Source organism: Lycorma delicatula, chromosome 1 (genome assembly GCF_047948215.1).
Source record: "Lycorma delicatula isolate Av1 chromosome 1, ASM4794821v1, whole genome shotgun sequence".
Taxonomy (NCBI): domain Eukaryota; kingdom Metazoa; phylum Arthropoda; class Insecta; order Hemiptera; family Fulgoridae; genus Lycorma; species Lycorma delicatula.
In genome coordinates, this window is record NC_134455.1 from 274,815,694 (window position 1) to 274,841,110 (window position 25,417).

Sequence of the window (25,417 nt, forward strand, 5' to 3'; positions counted from 1 at the left end):
TATTTGCCGAAATTTATAGTTCTTTTATATAGAATTTTTGGTCCAAAAAAATTTATTCAGTTATTCTCTGTAATATCGTAATGAAGTACCTTCTACTAAAGAAATTATTTTTATTTAATCACATTACAAAACAATTCGTTAGTCGTAGATTCGTTTAGTCATAGAGGTAATTTTTTGTTTTGTCAAGTGCAAACTGACAACCCTGGTGCTACTATCATTGCTTGTAGGTGACATAGTGGTTGGCCTTTAGTGCTTGGTGGGGATAACATATCTAATGTTGGACTCGGTATACGGGATCTTCCTGTTTTGTAGAGTGTTAAACTATTGAGTGTTCTAGCGGAACGGGTGGCCTAAGCTACGGATTCCTTTACTGTGGTGCACTTATCTTTGTGTGAATTGTGTATTAGTTGATTTTGATAAATATTTTAGTTTGATAATTATGTCAAAAATAAAGGTAGGTCCAGTTGTTGACATTCTTGGAGATGAGATGACCAGAATAATATGGGATGTTATTAAAGAAAAGTTGATCTTACCGTTTCTAGACATTGAGCTTCATACATATGACTTAGGAATACAATCAAGAGATAAAACAAACGATCAGATTACAGTTGATTGTGCGGAGGCCATTAAAAAGTATAATGTTGGAATAAAGTGTGCTACTATTACGCCAGATGAAAAACGAGTTGAAGAATTTGGATTAAAAGAGATGTGGAAGTCTCCGAATGGTACGATTCGTAACATTTTGGGTGGTACAGTTTTTCGTGAAGCTATTATTTGTAAAAATATTCCGAGACTTGTTCCAGGTTGGATAAAACCCATTATAATTGGACGACATGCTCACGGTGATCAGTACAAAGCTACAGATTTTGTTGTTCCAGGACCTGGTAAATTAATGCTTACTTGGACTCCAATTGCTGAGAGAGATTCAGAAATTACACGATTAGTTTATGAGTACAGTAGTCCTGGAGTAGCTATGGGTATGTTCAATACAGATGAATCTATTATTTCATTTGCACATGCCTCTTTCCAGTTTGCATTACAGCGTGGTTATCCACTGTATTTGAGCACAAAGAATACTATTTTGAAAAAGTATGATGGGCGTTTTAAGGATATATTTCAAGAAATTTATGAAAAAGAATACAAGAAAAAATATGAAGAAAAAAATATTTGGTATGAACACAGACTAATTGATGACATGGTCGCATACTCAATGAAATCTGAAGGTGGGTTTGTTTGGTCATGTAAGAATTATGATGGCGATGTTCAGTCTGATTCTGTTGCCCAGGGCTATGGCTCTCTTGGCTTGATGACTTCAGTATTGATCTGTCCGGATGGCAAGACTGTTGAGTCAGAAGCTGCTCATGGAACAGTTACACGACATTATAGGTTTTATCAACAAGGTAAAGAAACATCAACTAATCCAATTGCTTCAATATTTGCTTGGACTAGAGGTCTAGCACATCGAGCAAAATTAGATAATAATGCTGCTCTTAAAGATTTTTCAGATAAGTTAGAAGAAGTATGTATAGAAACTATTGAATCTGGTATAATGACCAAAGACCTTGCTATATGTATTAAAGGTATGAATAATGTAAAGAGGTCTGATTATTATGAAACTTTTGAGTTTTTGGATAAGCTTGCTGAAAATTTGAAGCAAAAGTTGAATAATTGACTACATCTCAAAACTTGTAAGTTGTGAACTTTTTTTGGTGAAGGAAGTAATTATCCTGGTAGTGAAATTGTTGCATAAGTGTCAAACATTTATATATTCGTGCTCATTTTTGTTTAGTATGTTTGTATGCTTTATTTTTTTTTGGCAAGAATTACTATTTGAAAATTAAGTGAAATAAATTATTTCCATTCTATATTGCTTTGGTATTGGTGAACGTGTTCTTTATTGTAATTTTTTTAGTTGACTTTTTTGTGCAGTGTTAAAGCCAGTATCATATTTTTCAAAATTTATTTAATTATTATATTAGTATTTATAAGGTGTACAAAATTTGATAGATACATTAAAAGTATTTTATGAGGTCAGAAATGATTTGTTGCTATTGAAATATACAGTTTAATGGCAGTGCAGCAGAGAATTAAGTGTTTGAGATGTAATTTTTCTTAGGCCAGGTCAATGTTTTGTTATGGATTGTAAAAAATTTAACAGTGCTCAAGAATTAACTGTAGGATTTTAAAGGTGTTTGATAAATTAGATGTAGACCATTGCATAAATGATTCTATCTAAATAATCCATTTGTAAGTTTCTAACAATTTTTTAACAGCAATACGTACTGCCAGTGTTTTATGTAGGTTTTATATTGTCAATTTATTTAGTATTGGTAATATTTGGTTTATTATTTTTTTGACATAATAGGATCAAAAACTGTTTGATAATTTTATTAAATTATAATTTATTTTTGATTTACTGATTAAAGTCACTTTATTTACATCTTAAGTCACTTGGGGACTCCTATACTCTTAGTTTTTTGAAAAATGGCTTTAAATTTACATTCAACACAATAATATCCAATGTTTCAGTGTCATTATCTCTAGCTGCAGTTTTTCTACTGCAGACCAGTTTTTCAAAAACTAACTACTACTCATTTTTTGTAATTCATTTATTAATACATTTTTTATTAAATACATAATTTAATGTTTCATGTATCATATATTTTTAAGGTTCTGTATTAAAATGAAGATTTAAATAATTTATTACATTTCAAATCAAAAATAAGATTTTAATGTTATTTGTGTAGCTCTGTATTACTAACTTAGAACATTATTTTTATTTTATTTAAATTCTTAAAATTTTGATTTTTAAATGATTATAATGCTAGGTGTATTTCTCAATTGTATATTTATGTTTATTTAAACTTTTCCTTAAAATTCATTAGAGATTATTTTATATTGGAGAAAATTACATATAATTTATACATTTTACAATTAATTATATATAGCTTTTATAGATGAAACAGATTTACAGAAAAAGTTGTTCAAGAAGAAAAGTAAAAAAGTGTTTTGATATTCATATATTTTGTTAATGAAATAATAGAGATTATTAAATCAGTTTGTTACATTTATAGTATTTTATTTTTGTTAGACCTGTAGTTATATGTTTTGTTAATGATAAGAGTTTTAAATATAAAATAGATCCATTAATTATGATTAGTAAGGTATAATAATATGGTTTTCCTAAAATTGAGGTAATTAAATTTTACAAAAAGAAAATTAAAATGATATTTACTTTTGATAATATTATAATTTAATTATACACTAATTAACATTTGAAACATATTATTCAAATGTTATATTGTGACTGAAGTATTTTAAATGTAGATAAATAATTTTCTTTTTTATTGATGTGAAATTCAGTCTAATGAATAATGATGGAAAATCATTACCAGTTATAATAGAAATTGATCCTAAAATATAGTAATACTAGCTTAAATGTGAAATTTATGATTAAGTATTAGAACAGTACATTCTTGGTGACAGTTCTTTCATTAATGTTATGGCTTACTGTTATGTGGTTTTAAACTGTGTAATGTAAACTACAAGTAGTTTGCCGCTAACTACTAAAATTATACCAAGACAGACTAAATGTTGATATTCGTTAATGTTAGGCTTTTCCCTCGTAACAATTATGTTATTTCATTACACTTACTCATATCTTTAGCAATTCTTTTTTATGGCTGTAGTGCATGTAAATCACCTGAAATATAAACAGCACCAGTCAGAGTTGGTTTCTCTAAGAATGATGCTAATCATAGCCAATGCATGTGGTGAGCAGAGTATCATTTGCTGAATTTTTCTCATGCATTTTGGTCAGGTTGGTGTACTGATCGGTTGTAGCAGATTGTTTGGGTTTGAGAAGAAGGATGAAATCACTTCATTCCTCTCTTTGCTTATTGAGCTTGGCATGAGATTCTTGTTATATGTATGCCATGTCGGTTTCAGAAGTGTCTTTTGTTTCAAATCATGCCATCTATAAACCTTTTACTTGTTATCTAATACAATTTTTATGAAAATACAAGATGGCATTCTTTTTTTGAAATTTTTTTTGTTTATTATGTTTATTTTGCATTTATGGATTTAGGCTGCCTCCTATGATGTTTGTGAATCCATAATATTAAAAGGAAAACATCTAGTCTGGGTTTACCAGCTACGGTACCAACATGTTCAAATATATCTTAAGAATATGTATACAAATTTACAAAAAATTTGTTGATACAAAACATTTTCACCAACTGTTTATCACTTAAGTTAAAACAAGATTTAGTGTGGGTTCCATTTATTAGAGCCTAATGAGAGTTGTACCTTGTTCTTGCATTCAAAGCCATATTTTGCATAACATTTTTTTAAAAACTGACTTACTTAGATTTTAAATTAACTGTTTAATCATATGACTTAACTATTAATCAAGCCAAGCAAGCACCTGATCTTGATCAAGCCAGGTTTTTTGTGGCTTAAATGATTATCTGATCATAAAATTCCTTTTTTAAGATTCATCATATTTCTAAAATGAAACTACACCTAAAGAACAAGCCCTACTAATGGTAATTATTGATAAATTATCATCTTATGTAGAACGATGCAAAACAAGATTGGAATCCATCTATATGGGTTTCATTGACTTATGATTTACACTGGCAGTAAAGTTTGAAATTAATGGTCTAATTTCAGGACAGTATGTCAATTCACAATAAAGTTAATAAAATGGAAAAAAGTGTTAATTAATAACCTGCTCTGTTTAAAAGATACTGTTACTTTTTAATGACATTACATTAAATCTATTCCTGTGGTGTTTAAAATTTACCAATTTTAATTAAAATGCTTTTGGCTGTTCATCATATTTTTCAGGCAGCATGTCAAACAAGTCTTACATATGTGAATCTGCTAATCCAGTTCTGTAAATTCTGAATTTTATTCTGTAAAGACACGTGTGCAAATTATTCCTGACTTGTGAATAACAGTTTGATTAATATAATTTTAAACTATCATCAATTTTTTTTAGTACAAAAAATTAAGTTATTTGACTAATTTTGAAGTTAACATTTTTTCATGCTTATCCCAAATAGCTCTGACACTCCAGTATTAGGTCTTAAAAAATATTAAAGGTCTTTAAATTATTAATTCTTTTTATTAACTCTATAATTAAATCTGTTTTGTAAATTTCTTGAAGTTCTGTCTTTGTCCGCTTCATTTACCAACCCCATCAGAACCACTTTGCTGGGCATCCTCTATTGGGATACTGAAAAATTGATTTAATGCAAATTCATTCAAAAAATTTAAGTTCTATATTCAATTTTGGTATTAGTGAACAATCTCGTCTGTTCTGTTTGTAAAAAAGGGTAAGCAAGAAATATTGCTTATGATCTTTTTAAGTTCATGTAATTTACAAAAAAAAAACTGATTTAAGGTTTTAGATGAAATTTTGCAAGCACAACAGAAAACAAAATGGTTGTAAGGGAACATACCTATGTATACTATTAAATTAAAATTATTATTATTTTTTTATATTTAGTGCCCATTTTTATATCAGCCATAGGTAATGAAGTATTTGCATTTCTTTTTATGTTTGAGGTATGAATTTTGTTATTCTGCAATTGCTGCTGTTATTGTAAACACTGGTTGGTGTAGTGGGTTTTGATCCTGGGTTTGCCTAAGGATACCTAAATATAGCCAGTGTTTAAATGGTATTTTCTTTTCAATAGAGTGAAATAAGGAAAATTAAGAAATTTTTTTTAATAACAAAATAATACTTTTTTAATGTTTCTGTAAGTGTAATACCTTTCTCTGCATTGTTTTTTTTTTTGCATAGATTACTGATTTGAAAATAGAATCTTTCTATCACACTCAGTTTAATAAAAATAGCATATTAAAGGTCAGTAAAAGTTAATATAATTAATGTTTTTAAATGTCATTATATACTTATATTAAAATGTCTTAGCAGATGCTCTCTTTTGCAGATATGTCTAGAATTAAAGTTAAACAGTAATCAGCTAGCATTATTAACACTCCATTTGCCTTTATAATGGCTTTCTGACAATGAAATATCTTTTGTAAATGTTTACTGTATTCAAGGTTTGGCGGTAAGAAATCCATATGTGAATGCAGAATGGACTTTTTTTTAACATATTACATCCCATTTCTCTATATGATTTTATCAGTTATCTAAAATAAACTAGTAATTTTGTGATTTATGGACATCCAGAAAATGTTCATAAGTGTTTTTAAACACTTCTGAATGTTTGTGAAGGATAGATTATATTGTATATTGTGTTCTTCTAGACTTCTTAGAAATTCCAGATGCCTTAATTAGTTAAACAAAAATTACAATTAAATGATCTTTTGGTTCACACCAAATGGTAAGGACTTTCATGTGCCTTTTAGCTCTCTTAAGTTAACCAAATTGATACTACACATTATATGAGGAGTCCATGTCTTATAGTGATTGCCAATTTATAAGCTTTTTTAATTAAAGGTGTAATGTTTTTCTTACGTTATTTGTAATAAACTTGTCACATATTTAACAAAACCTATCTAAATCATTTACACACCTATGTGGCATTTGAGACTTACTGTTCTGTCACTTACACCAACTGATATACTAAGCCAACAAGCTTTGTATTGGTTTGAGTTGTACAGATATAACAAATCTTGTTCATGTATGTGCTTCAATAGAGAGATATGAAGTCATGATACAAGATGTTTTTGTTTCATTGTTTATAACCGATTGATAGAGTTTGAGGACATAAATATAATGTAATCAATTAAAAAAAAAAGTTATAATTATGCTTCATAACTTATAAAAAATTTTCAAAATTTAAATTTGGATTTTTCAAAAATGTAGGGCAATGGAAAATTTTGACATCATGTTCATTAAAAAACTGATTGGTTTCATGTTCACGTGAAACAAAAATTGAGTTTATTAGTGTAGTATGATGTAATGCTTATGCTACATTATTCATAATCTTAATACCCATGGAGTGTCCATGGTCAAGATAGAATCTAATTTATAACAGTCAGAAACTCAGGTTAATAAATAATCCTTTTTTAATTTTGGTTATCCACTTTTTTACAAATTTTTTAAAATGAAAAATCATGAAACTTTGTTTTTAATTTAAAGGAACATTAAATTTAAAAAGGCATTAAGTGAATGTAATACGTATTAATACAAAAGTTAGTTTATGTTATTAATTAAAGAACCAGGTAAATTAGAAACTAATCCTGTTTTCAACATATGATTTTCCTTCATTTTGTCAGTTGTTAAATTGTATAAATCTGCAACAGATGATTTGAACTAAATGACCAGTGTGTTCTGATAATATAATTCATAAAATAATCTACTCAATAACCAAGTTGAATAATAGTCAAGTAATTATGGCCATTTAAAAAACATATTATTTCATTCTTTATTTATTGAAGAATGACACTATAATGATCTCAATAACAATAGTGTTATTAGTGGAAAATCTTAGTCATCCAAAAGCAATGTTTAAAAAATGACCGATATTTACTTTTACTGTTATGTAAATTTATGGGCTGGAAAAAGGGAATTTCGGGAACACTAACTGATAGTTACTTCTTGATTATATAAAATGAATTTTCATGTTTTGTCAGTTCAAGAAAAAATGTTTATTTCCCAAGCACAATTAATATAAATGCAATATTTGACCATCACTTAAAACTTGATTTCATTTAATCATTAGTTAATTTTAATTCATTAAAATTATATAACAGTCGTTAAATAACATTTTCCATAAATTAATTTATATTATAAAAATTACCTTATCATTTCTTTAAAAAATAAACATAGTTTATTTTAAAGTGTGTTTAACATTACAGTTATGGAAACATGTCTAGGTTTTATAGTTAGTTTTATCAGTCATATTAGAGATTGTATTTCCTCATTAAACATTTCATTTAATGCAATGTTTACCAAAATGTAAACAGCAGGAATTTATGACATTGTACATTCTTGTTCAATTCATATTCTAAAACAATGATTTTATAAACAAAATATATCAAGAATTTTAAGTTACTGCTGATCATTACATATTTCTATGACACATTCAAGTGATATGATACATGGTTGGCAATAACAGCCAGTTATATAAACCTCATAGTAGATAAGATAGTTACTGGGCATGTGAGCAAAAAAACACTGCTTAGCGACTGTAGATAAATGACACTACTCATTGGTCGCACATTATGGCAGTGCTGTCACAAAAAAATTACTGGTAAAATTTTAAAAACTTTTACTGTACATTTGAGTATCATAACATTAACGACTAAGCTGCTTGGGTAGATAAGCAAATCAGAAATATCTTTCAATTTGTATGAAAGATTTTTAAGACAAATGATGTTTAATTTTCTGTTGTAAATCACCTGATATTTTATATGGTAGGTGATTTGATATTCTAACAAGAAAGATGAATGACGTGATCGGTAATACAATCCTAGAATCTTATTGGGAATTTAACTAAAGATCAGCTGATTGAGAGGCGAGTTAACCAGTATACCAGCTGGTCAACCATGAACACTAATTTCAGTGGCTGTTTCATCAAGTATTTATGATTAGAAATGGATCATAAGCTGTGTAAAGGTTTCCCATCTATTCAGTACATCTCATTAATTTACTGATAGGAATTGATCAATTCCTATCTATACTCCCCCACCATACATGTACGGCTTCCCTTTATTACTGTAGTATGATGTAATGCTTATGCTACATTATTCATAATCAATATGGAGTGTCCATGGTCAAGATAGAATCTAATTTATAACAGTCAGAAACTCAGGTTAATAAATAATCATGAAATACCAAACATAAAAACAAAAGTGATGGTAAAGATTATTGACTGTTAGATGCAGTTCAACCAGATAAAATCACTGCTGTCTTCCAATATGTATTTTTTTCCCATTGCATCCTGTTTCTGTAAATTATTGTTTTAACTGATATTGTTCAAATAAATAATATAAACAATTTATATTATTTTCTAGAATTTTTTTTTTAGTTAGTACTTTGTGTCAAAGTTTGGTTACTCTTGAGTTTTTCACTAGCAGTCATCTACCTCCTGAACATCTTATTCCCCCCTTCTTTAATAGTGGAGAAATCAGTCTACCTAGAGGCCTAACATGTTAATTATACTTCTGGGATCTGTAATGAAATTAATGCATGTATGTACTGGTGTTAAACTTATGCTTCTTATTAAATAATCTGTATTTTCATCTTTCCTTCACAAACAAATAATAACTACTCTATTTATGTTAAATAAATAAAACCCTGGCATGTTATACTGTACTATTAATCTTGAATTACCTCCATCTAATATAAATTTTAAGTTCAGTATATAAAAACTAATATGTAAATAGTTGCATTTAAAATACTTTTTTTTTACCTACTTATTCAAATACTTAGTGACAATATATGAATTTAAAAAATAAATAAAACAAACATCTTGTATCATGTGTGCATTTTATTTTTTTTAATGTGATATTCTTCCTATGATTTGGGTAAATATTTTAATATTTTTTTTTGTATTATAACAAGTTAGTCAATTTATATTGTTTGTTGGATAGAAATAATTTCTTTTTAGTTTTATTAATAATTTTATAACTGACTGAATATCCATTCCATGCATATGTAATATCCACTGGATATTCATTTTTTTGTTGGAATTTTGAACATATTGTATTTTATAAATAATTTAAGGCACTTGAGTATTACATAATTTTATCCTAAAATGTGTATTGTGTATTCCCCAAATTAATTTTCTTTAAACATAAAATCCTTGATATATTTGATAAAACTGAAATTTCATTATCTTTGGAACAGGATTATTACAAGATCATGTAATTGACTTGAAAGTTATTTCGGTCATATGTGCAGTGTGGAATGTAGATTTGGATGTATTATTTAGTATCAACAAAACATTTAAGAAACCAATAGGTTTCAATAAATTTTGCTAACAAATAAAATTTATGTAACAGGCTGCACACAGGAATCTGGAGTCCTACAATATCAGTTGAACGTGTGTGTTCAACTGGTTCAGTTTAATAAGGTACAATAGTCAAAATAATAAAAGTCAATGCTGCAATTAATGCATGGAGAAAACAAAAGTATTCAGTGTACTGCTCAGTCTATTATTCTTTGATTGATTTTTAACAACCAAAGATACTGGTGATTGAAATTATTTGTTTTAACATTTTATTCAGCTAGCACTATTTTTTTAAAGTACTGACTTTCAAGATAAAGTACTTCAATATTTAAGTGTTGCTGTTTAAATTAATGTGGTTAACAGAAAGTAGAAATTAAGTGTGAATTAAGAAAGTAGAAACATTGCGGTTTTTTCTTGACTTTGTATGCTTTTGTTTTCAATGTTCAATACTGTGGTAATTTAAAGTGAAAGATGTAGTTTACTGTATCCAAGGATCCAGATATTTTTAACAGCATCTCGTATATAATAAGCTTATATAACAAACTAATTATTACATTATAATAAAAGCTAATCAAAGTAATCAAAACTACATTTATTAGTAACTTTGATGAATTAATTTCATACCTGTTATAATTTGTTAAGTGGTATGACCCTTAAGTGGTTAAGACCCTATATCTGCCAGTTTCTTGGTATCAAAACTATCATCTCTCACTGTTCTTCCTCCTTGTTTGAAAAGGATCTCACAAGTATAACTACCTCCAAAGACATTTACAATAACTGAATTGGAGCAGGTAAAGTCATAAATACATCATTAATTATTTTTCAATGGGCAAATCTAAATTATCAAGAAGGATGGCATCTAATAATAAAAACATGAACAGAAATCTTTAGAAGTTATTCAGAGTATGTCTATATAACAAGCATGTAGATATAAAAATTATGTATAAGTAATTAATTCAGAAAACGTAGGGTTATGATAGTGAAAATTTCCTGGCTGTATTTAACTTGTAACTCCACTTTTAGTCACAGGGAAAATTAGTCCACCTCTTGTCCAATTATCATAAAAATTTAATGCCATCAATATCTCATATATACAAGTTGCCATACAAAATTTTATGATTCCATTAATATATATTCTGAATTACATGAAAATGTAGTAGAGCAATAGTGCTCCACATAAATCATTTCATCATATAAAAAATTCATAATTATATGTTCACCTGTTCCAGAGATATTAAGCAAAAAATATGGCTCCCAACACAGACATATCAGAAGGTCAAAATGTAGAAAAATCAAGCAACAAAAACATTTATCCAGTGCAATCTTCCCCTTAATATAGAATTCTATACTAAAATAACTGGGGGAAAATTTTTTCAAATAACCATACAAAAGGAGGGTTTTAAAAGGAACTTCAAAAAAGAATTGGTGTAGATGAAGTAATTTAGTAAAGAAATGTTATTTACGTTAAAAATTTTTTTTTTGGTTTAATTTAGGGTTAAGGCTAGAATAAAAATCATTTCTGAAAGGTTCTAAAACTGTCATACTTTAAAAATTGGATCAGTTTAAGATTACTCTTGTAATCACGTTATTAGTGATCCCTGCTGCATATTAAACAACAGGAATGATCTTAATTTAGTTTTAATTTTTAAAAAATGCTTTTCCTCATCATGAGTAAAAAATTTAGGGTTACTTGACAAATGTTTGTAATGGAGACTGTGTCAAATGGACTCTACGAAGTGCATCGTCCTGAAGTAACATAATACATAACAGACATAAGCATTCTATATCTTCATAAATCCTACACTACAGTAGATGGTATTCCAGAACTGAATGTGATAATTTAAAAATATATTAATCACTTCAGAGTAACATAACTAACTATTCTTCCAAAGGTCTTTCAGAGCTAATTATCAGAATCCTTGTCTGTGAGTTTATCAGATTTAATGTTTTTCTGAGGAAAGTGAATCGCAAATGTGCTGACAATTAGCTCTGAAAAAATCAGTTTATTAATTTAAAAGCAAGATGTTTGTAATTTTAGTGTTACAACAGTTTAAGCTGCAAAAAACTGACATAAACATTAAAATATCTTTCAAAAACTATTTACTTTATGATCTAAAATAACCTTGAAGTTTACAACTAGTGATCAGACTTGAAAATTCCAATTGTAAACATCAACATTCTGAACCAAAATACCTCATTTTGAGCTATTTATTTCATAGCCTGAAAATTAAAAAAATAAAAATAAATAAATACAATAGATCACAATTTTATTAAAATAGTAAGCAATATATTCAGCAAATCTAATGTATCAGTATAAATGTATTAACAATTAAGTTATGCTATACTTATAAGACTAAATATACAATTTTTTTTTTTTGCTGAAATATCAAGTATACTGTAAACTTACCAATAAAAGCAGTAAACAAAGCACTTTTAGTAACAATTAATAATAAATCAGATAAAAATAAGCAATTCTAAATACAGATAACTATCTTATACAAAAAATGACTCTCAGTATAAAAAAATGACTCATTAAAAATATTTTTGACACTTCATTCATACATTACTTTAAATTTAAAATAATACTTCAACTGAAATTCTAAGAATAACAACATACTTGTATGTACAGCAAAAGTGTACATTTAGTATTAGTATCTATCTATAAGTACAATTATATCTCACTTAAAAAAATGAATATACACATTCAATAATCAGTCATATACAATATTATACATGTTAGTTTTTACAACCAAGGATGCCACGCAGGATCCATTCTGCAAAGGTTGTCACTGCTTCTTGCTGCCATTACCAACGCAACCACCTGTTACAAACAGAAATAGAATTAAATACTTTGGACTTAATTTTCAAACATAATTAATGAAATGCCAATTCATTTTTACTTTCCCGTCTACATAGCAGCTATATAGAAGGGGAAGTATGGTGATCGGTCAAAATTGGGCAAATCCGGTTTTCACTGAATTTTGATGAATTGACCCCTAAACCTCAGAAACCTGAAAAATGGCACCAAAATTTCCAAGAAAAAATGTGCGTATGTATGTATGTTAGCATGTAGCCAAGATCTCAGATGTAGCCTGACTGATCTTCACCAAACTTTGCTATTTCTAAAGTAGGGGCATTGTGCTATTAAATTTTTAATTCAAAAGGTCAGTGGGTGAGGGTACAGGGAGATAACAACATTTTCTTCAGATTTTGTATAATAAAGGTTAATTTGTTTTTGATAATTTTGTGAATATTAAAAAGTAAACAAAATTTGCTAAATTTCACTCCCTAAAACTGGTTTGTTGACCTATAAATCACCTTATATTTCCAGACCTACTCGACTAATTTTGACCAAACTTAAAGTCAGATTACATCTATATATGGAGCATTGATAATATTAAATTTTCAATTCAAAAGGTCAAGGAGTGGGGGATGCAGGGGGAAATGAAATTGTCACTAGATTTAGCATAATGAAGGTTATATCTTTGTTTGATAATTTTGTGAATATTAATAAAGTAAACAACTTTTATAAAAAATGTTTTGCTAAATTTAACCCACACCCTTAAAGATGGTTTTAATTTTGAAGAGGTATAGAAGGCAGTATAACAAGGGCTGATTTTTGTTGTAGTTTTTTCTATTGGCTTTCTGTTGTGCCCAAAAATTCTTTAATAACAAAATCGGGGCTCTAATCCCCACCTAACGGCCAGACCCTAAAAAACCCCCATTTGGGGTTCGCACAGAAAGTTATAAACATAGTGGTTTGGAGTATTGATTAGCATATTTCTGTTAAACTTGTTTTTTTAAATATTTCTGTGAAAAATTATAAAAAAACATCTTTTGTGCAAAGTTTTTTTGCTAAATTGCACCCCTACTCCAAAAAATAGTAATTTGGAGCATTTCATATTAAGAAATGCTGTAGAAGGCAGTACAGTGGGTCTTTATTGTTGATTTTTACTTCCTTGTATAAAGTAAAGTTAGTATTATGATCGCAAAACATTTTGGTCTCCAGATTTCATCTCCTTTTTTCTTCTTTTAACTTCCTTGTACAAAGTAAAGAAAGTATTGTGATCGCAAAACATTTCAGTTTTCAGATTTCAACGGAAATATCCATTTTGACCATCCCTGAATTCATTTCAACTAGTTTTGGTGTGATGTCTATACATATATATCTTGCATCACTAAAACAATTAGTCGTAGGATGTTGAAATTTTGGATTTAGCACTGTTGTAACATCTAGTTGTGTACCTTCCTTTTTGATTGCAATTGAAATTAAAATTTTAATTAATGAAATATTTGGATCTTAAAAGTAAGGCACATCAGTTCGAATCAGACTTCATCTCCTTTTGTTTTTTAAACTTTACTTTTTTTAATTTAAATATATTGCTTTAATAATTATTAACCCATAATTGTAAAAATGGTTTTTACAATAAATAATAATAAAAAAAATCAAAAGTTATTAGTGAAATAAGATTTTATGTACGTTTAAAAATGTGTATATGTAATAGATTTGGTGAAACATCTGATTATTTAATATTAATTGAAAATTATAATTTAGTATCATATTATATTTGGATTTTCTGGTTTAATTTTATTTAATTATTCTAGAATTTCTGTTTAATTTTATCTACATTAAAGTTAACTACAGAGTGACTGAAAAGTATACCCTCACAAGAACAACATATTCACTGAAGCATATATGCTCGATCTTTAGTAAATTGCAAACAATTCTTATCTTTTAGAGATCATTACTCCTCAGATATTGTTAAACAATATTCTTCCTCAGTCAGAGTTGATCATTTTGTTTGTTTTTTGTTGCCAATCATTAAATCGATCTTTAGTTTCATATAATTCTTCTGATCTTAATTTGTGTACACATTCTCTAGTTTTCAAATGTTCTCTTTCTTTGGTTTATGGTCGCTGCCATGTAAGTCGCCACAAACAGAATTAATATGATGGAGTAAACTTGGTGAGCATAAGGAGAGGTCAATGCTGGAAAAAGTCCTAGTCGATAATGATATAAATGTGCATGATCTGTCATTCAGTAGACTGATGTCGAAGTCCTGTCTCACTTTGTTTATGATATTTACTCGAGGGGAACAGTATTAAAGTCTCCTACTGTTAACGATGGAGATGATATTTGGACGAAAAAAATTTTATATATCTAGTGCATCAAACTTGGAGTTTGATGAGAGGTACAGCTTGCAAATGTGTAATTTGAATAAGACAGAGATCTCTATGGGGCACATCAACCATCATATCCTCAAGATGATGGTGGGAATTTGGAAGCCTGAAGATACTGTACCAGGTGCCGATTTTTTGGTAGATCTGTTTTAAGGGATCTTGGTAGTTTGCAGCGTAGACGGCACAGGAAGAATTTTATTTGATGGTGTAGTGATTAAAGGGGTTTTTGGTAAACCACTGTTAGTCTTTCCAATAATAAATAATACCCTTCTTCTTGCCTATACTCTTACTTAACTCTGAGATGATTGCTGTGAGCGAGGCAACTTGATTAAACAACATCTGAACAAACTATTTTAAGTTACTGCACTTTTTTCTTCTTTAAAAGTTGGAAAATCTCATGAGCAGGCAGAATGACATCCTTTGCAGTTAATACAACTTTCTTGCTCCTGACAGTCATCTTTGTGGCCTTCTTTTGCACATCTAGCACATAATGTTTGGGCAAGAAGTTGTGGTCCCTTTGACACTAGAAACATTGCCATGGGTTAGGGATGAATGGTCGTACTTTAACTGACAAGTACCCTACTTTAATTTTCTCTGGGAGCATGGGAAGGCTGAATGTTACAATAAGGGAGGGAGTAGGTTCTTCCATCCCACTCTTGATGTTTCATTATTCTCTTCACCTCTATAACACCTTGGAAATGAAGATCTTCAGCAATTTCACTAATATCCATCTCAAGAAGATCCTGGCAAAAAATTACTCTCTGGCTAGTATTCAAGGTTTTATGACACACCGCACTTATACTTATAGAACCCATACTAGTTAGATGCAAGAGCAATTGGCTCTGCTCATGACTGAAAGTCTCTATCAGTATTGATCCATCTCTCAACTTCTTACATTCTTGGGGGAGCCACTTGAATCTGTCACTACCTTATTAATCAAGAAGAGTAAGACCTTATGAAGGGATCCATATTCCTGATTATTCTGTAGAACTACAAATCTGACATTAACATATTGCAGTAGTGATTTGTCACCAGTTAAATTATTAACCTTGGGACAATTATCGTCATCAGACAAAACTCATCAAGGTGTTTTCACAAGACTAGTATTGGTAGTTTTTTCAGATGTACCACCAACCATTACGGAGTTTTTCTGTGGAATACTAATTTTGATCCCATGAGTACCAGGGAAATATAGAATCATCTCTATAGAACCCAAGTGTACAAAATCTACAGCTTAATAAAAGTGGGTTTGTCCAGGTGTCCACAAGACATCGTTTATGACTCATTATGTAGAGCCATCCACCCATTGGTATGATAGCTTCCACCTTGGGTTATGGTTGCATTTTAAAAGGTGTTGCAACACCACTGAGTGTGAGTGTAAGAAGAAAAGATATAGGGTGTATGTTGTAACTTGTGTGTTTTGATGTAGTAGTGTATATGTATAGTGTAAGCTGTTCAGCAGCTCTGTGTGTAGTGGGAAGAAAAGCTGCAGAGGCTAGGGGTGTGGGGTCCCCAATCCCCAAAGTCTTTAAGAGTAAGATTCCCAGTCAGGGAATTATGAATGATGCCATACTACGGCTTTAATGCAACAGAAATTCTTTCCTAATGTGACAATACCATGCAGGTTTCTTTGATTTTAATGATTACTGTCTTTATTATATTCAGGATATCTGATATGATGACAGGTTTTGTGAAAGGTTATAAACTAAAGTTTCCATTATTATGGAAATGTGTGGTTAAAAGTTCATTCTGAAAGTTTTGCCTTTTTTTTCTTGTTAACAGAAAAGCAAACAAAAATTGTGATAACAGATGGAAACTGTAATGATAAGCTTTTACCCTAATTTTGTAAGATATGTACACAATATGAAAATTAGATGCATTTTTAACAACTTACAAACATAATTTTATATTTAGTGTTTAAATAATACTCATTACAAAATATAACCTCTCATATCTACAAAACAGATTACCTAGGTAACCTTTTAAATTTCACTTGAGGTGAATTAAGGTCATATAACAGTAACATAGTGACTCAAAATATTACTACACAAAAAAATAACTGTAGAATATGATATTTTAAGTTATACTGCTCATTTAATAATCAAGATATCTGAAAAAATATCCATCAGAATTCTCTCTTAAAAATCACAAATAAATTGTTAATAGTATTATTCAGACTGGCAAAATGGTTGTTCTCAATATAAGTGAACATTTTATTTTAAATAAGACCAAACACCGATGTTCTGATTTGTACATAAAATCAGATATTGGATATCCTTAAGGCCAACAGCACTTTATTTTTACTGAAAAGAAAAAACAACTGCAAACAGAATAATATCTTTATCATTCAGACAATAAAAAATATTTTCCTCTGTGTTATACGCTATACTCATTAACAGTGAAAGAAATTAAATGTAACTACTGGTAATAACTATCCAAGTAATGCAAATACTGTTTTCAGGTAAATGAGATTATTAATTAGATGTAAATTTTTTTGGTTTGATAGGCAGGAACAACTAGTTTTTCAATAATTTCACTCAGTTATGTCAAGAAATATATAACTAATTCCATTAAGAACTTTTTACAATATATTAAAAATATAACTAATTAAGTACCTTAATATGAAAATAAATAAAGGAACACAAAATGATTTTTAAGAACATGTAAAAATCATCTCATTGGTGAGGTATGTCTAATAGTGCAAGGACATCTAACTACCATAAACTAAAAAAAAAAGTCATCTTATAACATAATACTACCTTGCTGTCAGTTCCTTCAAAATTGGCAAGACTGTTTAGCCTTTGTGTAATCGCATTAACAGCTCGCGTAACCATTGTTATTATCAGCTCACCAGGAACATCTTCTGGTGGCTTATTTAAATTTTCCTGTTGTTCATCTTGTTTCTGTAAACAAAACAAAACTCAAACATAAAGAAAGCTTTTAACAAAATTCATGTTAAGATTACAGAGTAAAACCACTATCATGCTTTCTGAAATGTTTATTTTTTTATGTTTTATGAATGAACAGGTTTATTATCACTTAATCACCACAAATGAAAAAGTTAAAGTTGTTCTAAAAAACACAGATATAAAGAGGGAATGCTAAGAGAAAAAATTTACACATACATGCATAAAATTTTGTAATTTAAAACAAATTAAATGATTACAAATTATTAATTTGGTTATTGGAAACAGCCATAAATCTCAATAATTTTGACACTCCAATCCTGTTTTCAAAATGTATGTTTCTGATGTTTCATTAAATATAAATATAGTTGTTCATTTCAATTCTCTCATTCTGATATCTTCACTTTGTTGTTTTTATTATTTTGGAGGAAATTTTTGACAAAGAACCAAGAGGATTGGTTTTCTTATAACTGAAGGTGACAATCATCATATGGCAGAAGTGATCACAATGATGAACAGAATGAGAGTACAATTAATGAAACTATCATGAACCGACTCTTATAAACAAAAGGGTACTGAGGTTTTTTCTATTTAATAGGTAACTGTAATTAACAGAGTACATATTTGTATACAAAATTTTGAGGAAAAGTTGTAATATGGATAAATCAAAAGAAAGAAATGATTCTAGTATGCCCAAAACAATGGAAACAAAAAAGTGATTGTAAAGGAACCTCAAAAATCAGAAGAATAATTTAAATATAATAAAAAATAAAAGCTACTTATTATAAATAAGGAAAAAAAAATTAAATAAATAACCAGTATATTATGTAAGTACATCCACAGTGTGTAATAAATATATTACACTGCAAATCATCGAGGTATAACTGTAAAAATTCAAAAGTAAAAGCAATACCCACCACAGATTAATCAAAACTTACATTTAATTTAAAATAAAAACTTATAAAATTTAATAGCTGTAAAAGTATAAAAAATATTTTTCAAAATAATATTCTTCAGAAACAAACAAAAAATTACACATTCTAATTTACTTATTTATTGGTTAATAATCGGATAGTTATATCATCCAAAAACTACAAATAATGCAGCATACCTAAAAAATCAGAAGAATAATTTAAATATAATAAAAAATAAAAGCTACTTATTATAAATAAGGAAAAAAAAATTAAATAAATAACCAGTATATATAAGTACATCCACAGTGTGTAATAAATATATTACACTGCAAGTCATCAAGGTATAACTGTAAAAAGCCAAAGTAAAAGCAATACTCACCACAGATTAATCAAAACTTACATTTAATTTAAAATAAAAACTTATAAAATTTAATAGCTGTAAAAGTATAAAAAATATTTTTCCAAACAATATTCTTCAGAAACAAACAAAAAATTACACATTCTAAATTACTTATTTATGGGTTAATAATCGGATAGTTATATCATCCAAAAACTACAAATAGTGCAGCATACAGTTATAAACTAAAAGCAATTAAATAATTTTAAAAAAAGCTGAAAAAGAGATGGCTATAAACACAATGAAAGAAATTCTACAAGAAGCAATGTTTAAAAATTAATAGAAAAAACCTGAACAGTTGTAAAGGGACCTCAAAAATAAATCAAACTCGGTCTAAAGCATCCAACATTAAAAAAATAACAAAAAAAATTGGTCCAAAAACAAATGTAACGTAATGTCAGTGTGGTCCTGACAATATGTTCTGTCTACTCTAGAACAGATTACAACTCCTACAGTTAGATAAAACAGATCCAGTACTCAACCATTAACCCATTGGGTTGGTCTAGTGGTTTACACGTTTTCCCAAATCAGCTGATTTGGAAGTCGAGAGTTCCAGCATTCAGGACCTAGTAAATTTAGTTATATTTATATGGATTTGAATACTAGATCGTGGATATCGGTGTTCCTTGGTGATTGGGATCAATATTAGTATATACTACTTGAAAGTACTTCCAAGTGTGTGTGTGTGAGAATCACTTTAGTTTAAGAGTGTTATTATAATTTTAAAACTTATAATTCTGTGGATTGGCAGTGTTTAAGATGATGATGATGTGGTCAAAGCTGACAACTTTTTAAAATACATTAGACTTTTATCTGAAGTTTAAAATACACACATTTATTTTTATTTAGCTTTAATAGAAATTGTTAACTCTTCCATCTCGATCACTGATGGTTATGAATCCAGTTATCTGTGTTTTAGTAATAATTATTTTTGAACATCATATTTTTATTTACTTACTTCTACTTGTATATTTGTTTCGACTAACTTTTTTGTTATTTTTTGAATGTTGGATGTTTTAGAGCCAGTCTGATTTAGTTTGATTCATATTTGAGGTCCCTTTACACCTGCTCAGGTTTGTTTCTATTAGTTTTTATACACCGCTTCTTGTAGAATTTCTTTCGTTGTGTTTATTTCTATGCCATTTCTTTTCCAGCTTTTATTTATCATGTTCATGTTTCATTACATCTAATACAATTCTTAATTTTTTAAACATATTTACTTTAAATCTTCTCTACAAAGCACAACGTATAAATTATGAAAAGAAGATGCTGAACCATTTCACAACAACTAATGAGGTGGACATAACATCATCAGATGAAATAAGAAGTTCATGTGCTACCCTATTTGTTTAGCCCGGTGAGAATCCATGCCCCAAACATCATTGACAACAAACATGTTCATGGCAATTACATCACATTGACCATTTCCAAAAATATTCACTGGTTAATTTATCAATGATTACTCTTGACAAGACTGCCATACTCATCTCAATTGATATAATCCACAAAATATATAAAATCGTAATAAATAACAAAAGTGGGCTTTGACAGCTACATCGACTTGTTTATTGTCAGATTCCAACCTAACAGGAAGTAACTGGAACATGCATTATGGTTATTAAAAAAAGAAATGGGAGAATATCCATAATTACTGGAATTCTGTAAAATACATCAATGTATAGCATTACATTTCAGAATATGCAATGTTGGAAGAATATGAATAATAAGTCTTACTTAAGAATTATCTTATTTTAATAAATATAAAAATTATTATAAACCTCAAGTGGACATTTATACCAACCTTTTTATGAATGTCAGTTTTTAAACATTTTTTTAAATGTCAGTGTAAAAAAAAAAACATTTAAACATTTAACAAATTTACTGAGGAATCATTTTGTGAAAGAATAACCCACAGGTTATTATTGCCCGAAATAAAATTAACAATCTCAAAAACCAATTAATTTGAGTGAGGATGTTGGATCCTTAATGTAAAAAAAAAGTATTTTTTTCTATTCTACTTTGTCATATCTTCGAAACACATTTTTGTCAAATATCATATTGAGATAAATAAATTATATTGATGGTGCCAAGTTAAAGTGAAATAACTATTTGTACAAAAAATTGGTTTCCGTTCATTTTTTTTTCTTGACCGAGTGCGGCCAGTGAACGCCGCACATTGTAAAAGTGCTTCAGAAAAAACGTAAATTTTCTTCTATTAAAACTACTCTGGAAAATAATGAAATTTGTAAAACTTTCTACGCACATCTTGGTTAATGAAATAAAGTTGATGAGATAAATCTGTAGAAAAGAGCGAAGGACACACTTTATCCTAGTTTACTATCGATAATCTGCAAGTGCAGCTGTCACAAAATGCCTACAGCTTCGTTTATACATCGTGCTATCTAATTATAATTATATTTTTAGACAGGTCGCAAGCAAGTTAAAATCAGACTGCATTTTAGTGACGTAGAACAAATGACTGCAGTTCCAGGCTAAAGATCAGTTCCAAACTGTTTCTTCAGCACATTAGTACCAATTACAAAACACTTTTTTCAAAAAATAAGAGTATTCATTTCAGATGATAAGACTGATTGTAAGAGAATTTACATAGTAGTTTCTAATCTAACGTTAGTTTTATTTTTACGCATTTTAACTAATATTTTGATTAGCATAAAAAATAAATAACAATTCTGTATGATAAATTCATAAAATTTAATAGGTCACTTATTTACGTTGTTTAAAGTCTACATCTACGAGAGTACAAATGAACTCCATCGATTCCAAATTCCCATACGAATCTTCAGATGTTTCTTTATAATTAAGAAAAAACAGCTAAGCGGTTGTGAAAGTAGATACTGTTGATATACCGATGTGTTGTTCCACTGAAAGTTACTGGCCGATTAGAAAAAAAATAATAAAAGTATTACAGTAGGCTTTCGATAATCTCGCATATATTAGGAAGTCCTGGTGTCGGATTATTGGAAATACCCTAATTTCAGTACACTCACAGAAAACGTTACGTACTTTCATATGCATTTATTAATTTGAATAATTGATCAACTACTTAACAGAAAAATACTAATCAATAGTCTTTCGTTTTTTTTGCTTTAATGAAAAGTTTAAAATTATTTTGTCGCAAACGTTTTATGTTAAAATATCGGCTGCGGTCACTTCATTTTCTTCAGCCAATTTGATATACACGTTAAACGCACTCAAAGCACTTTCGTAACCTACGGTACTAATCGATGGCGAAGATGTCACGTTTTCGCCGTCTTCGACCTGATCCAGCACATCTTCTATTATCTCTCGGTCGATCATTTTCATCTTCAATGACGATCAGCCATCCATTTATGTCATCCTGACTGCACAGCTGGGCTAGCGACTCTAATGTCGTTGTATTTCAGCATTAGGACTGAAATCACTACTTTCGGATATCGACGATATTTGTTCATTTTCCAATGGTTTTTTTTGCATTTTTTGTATAAATGTAATACAGGATGAGTTGCCCACAAAATTTTCCAAGAGCAACTATTGTTTTGGCAGGATTCTTTTCCCATGCTTGTGCGAGATCAAACATGACGTCTTTACGTTTTATTTCTTTTAAACATTTAAAAAAAGGCATATTTTCCGATTTACTTATTAAACTATGCAACAGACTCTTTTTGTAATTTGTTTTAACCATCTGGATTATATTTTGATCCATCGGCTGAATAATAGCCTTAACATTTGGCGAAAGAAATAAGACATGGATAAACCCATCTTTACTTTCTAAGTGTTCCTCATCTGGGTGCCCCGTACAGTTATCTAAAAGTAACAATGCTTTATTTGGCAACGATTTTTGTTTAAGATTGATGACACGAACTGCTCATTAAACTATTCAAAAAATACTTCCCTTGTCATCCACACTCGGCTTTCATTTTTGTATTTTACAGGAAGTCTTACCTTTTTAAAAGCCCTAGCATTATTGGACTCGCCTATAACAAGCTAATTCAAGTTTATGGGTACCACTCACGTTTGAACAAGGCATAAACGTACATTGGACGAATGTTTTTTACAGTAGTAGCCTCCAAAATCACCCACTCTCATCGGCGCAATAAAACTGCTTAGGACCAAGACTCAACTTTTGGACTACCTATAAATTTTTCTTTTTATGCCTCGGCGGCAGTAAAATCAAGAGAAAGTTTCTCATCTGTGGTGGTTAGTAAACGGATTTCATTGCGCTTCTTGAAATTTGTCGAACCACCAGTCACTTGCGGGAAATATTCTTTCTTCATCACTTCTTTATGGAAAAGCTTAGTTTTTCTGTGATGATTTCACCAGAAAGAGGAGTATGTTTAGAACATTCCTGGATAAACCAAGCATAAAGTGCATCTTCCATTAATGGGAACGTGCCACATTTGAATGTTTTCCGATCACTTTTACCACTGACAAATCTTTCTATTTTTACAAGACTTTTTTGCAAGTCATAAATCGTTGCACGTCCAATTGCGTACAGTGAAGTTACGCCACAAATTTTTCGCCTCTGCCAATTCTTTTAAGAATTTCTGCTTCTTGAAATAAACTTAGTTCTTACGTTTTTCTTTACGTTCTTTACGTTTTTGTGCTTTCGATATCTTCAAAACTAAAACCACAAAGTTCGGATACTACTTAAGATACGGAAAACTAAACACGGCATACGATGAGACTGTAGTAATATACTGTAAGAAGTTTGAGGCCGTCTGTAGACCTCGGTACCTTACAAGTCGCCGGCCGGCGACTTGTACAACTGCAGACACAGCTATAGTGATAATATCTGAAGGCGGGTCAGTAGTGGGCTGTGGCATTCCCTCTACTGCTCTTAACATCACTCATCTTCTCAGAACCAAGCTGCGTGGTCTCGCGCAACTTCTCACATCAGCAGCCAAAATAGTGTATTCCAAAAGTCACACCCATTAATTTGCAATGACTTGCATCGTATCCAATTATGAAGTAACTATTATAATGTTCTGGTAATTTGTTATTAGAAATAAAATTATTTATGCCTAATTTTTTGTTCAAGATGTATATGAAGTAATTTATTTATTTATTTTTTTCAAGTATGTTAAACTAAGGTTTTGCTATAAATAAAATGATACAATGACGTAATACAAAAGTATATCAAATGAGTTGTTTATTTATTATGGGTTATAATGTTATGATTTTCTTTGACATGGAGTCGTTATTTACGAAAATTATCTCTAAATAGCATGTACACAACAATAACTAATATTCTTTTGAGCTTTGTAGGTCCACAAACAACATAAAAACATTAAATTGTAAAAAAAAAATACAAAAATAAATAAACGTAAAGAATTACAGAAACGTGAGTAAAAGTAATATAATTATAATCATTCTCAGTAGCGGCTCGCGTATAGGCACTGTGGAACTGCAGCACCCCTATTTCCACTTGATATTATCGATAACAATTAATACGAGTCCTTTTTTACTTCCTTGTACGAAGTAAAGAAAGTATTGTGATTGCGAACAATTTCGGTTTTCAGATTTCAACGGAAATATCCATTTTGACTAGTTTCGGCTTGACGTCTATACGTACTTATCTCTCATAACTCAAAAACGATTAGCCGTAGGATGTTAAAATTTTGGATTTAGGACTGCTGTAACATCTAGTTGTGCACCTCTCCTTTTGATGCAATTGACTGAACCGAAAGTGTCCAAAAAAGCCCAAAATAAAAAACAATTTGAATTTTAGACGTTTTCTTAACTGTAGTAATAAGCTCTCATCGAGAGCTTTTCAACGATATATCATAAGTGGTACTTATTTTCACTGATTCGAGTTGTAGCCAAATGAAATTTTAATTAATGAAATATTTGGATCTTATAAGGGGAAGGCACATCGATTCGAATCAGACTTATCTCCTTTTTTACTTTTTTTAAAATTTAAATATATTGAATTATTAACCTCTGATTGTAAATATTTTTTTGAAAATAATAATTCAAAAATAATAAAAAAAGAAAACATATCAGTAGTTATTAATTACTGAAGTATAATTTTATGTACTTTTCATTTTAAAAAGACGTATATATGTATTTTAATAGGCGTACAAG

General features: G+C 29.3%; 2 protein-coding genes across 3 annotated transcripts in view; one reads left to right on the forward strand and one right to left on the reverse strand.

Moving 5' to 3' along the window:
• The first annotated feature begins 226 nt into the window (after window positions 1-226).
• Window positions 227-3,067, forward strand: Idh (isocitrate dehydrogenase [NADP] cytoplasmic). The gene has a single exon (XM_075378286.1). It carries the CDS (start codon window positions 440-442, stop codon window positions 1,670-1,672), a length of 1,233 nt encoding a protein of 410 aa, XP_075234401.1. The 5' UTR covers window positions 227-439; the 3' UTR covers window positions 1,673-3,067.
• A 9,128-nt stretch (window positions 3,068-12,195) lies between these two features.
• Window positions 12,196-25,417, reverse strand: part of Nipped-A (Transcription-associated protein Nipped-A) — a 375,844-nt gene continuing 362,622 nt past the window's right edge. For both annotated transcript variants that reach the window (XM_075378320.1, XM_075378311.1), the window contains 2 exons: window positions 17,876-18,019; window positions 12,196-12,756 (listed from right to left, as the gene is read on the reverse strand). In XM_075378320.1, the coding sequence (XP_075234435.1) occupies window positions 12,679-12,756; window positions 17,876-18,019 (222 nt within the window). In that variant the 3' untranslated portion in view covers window positions 12,196-12,678. The remainder of the gene's footprint in view (window positions 12,757-17,875; window positions 18,020-25,417) is intronic.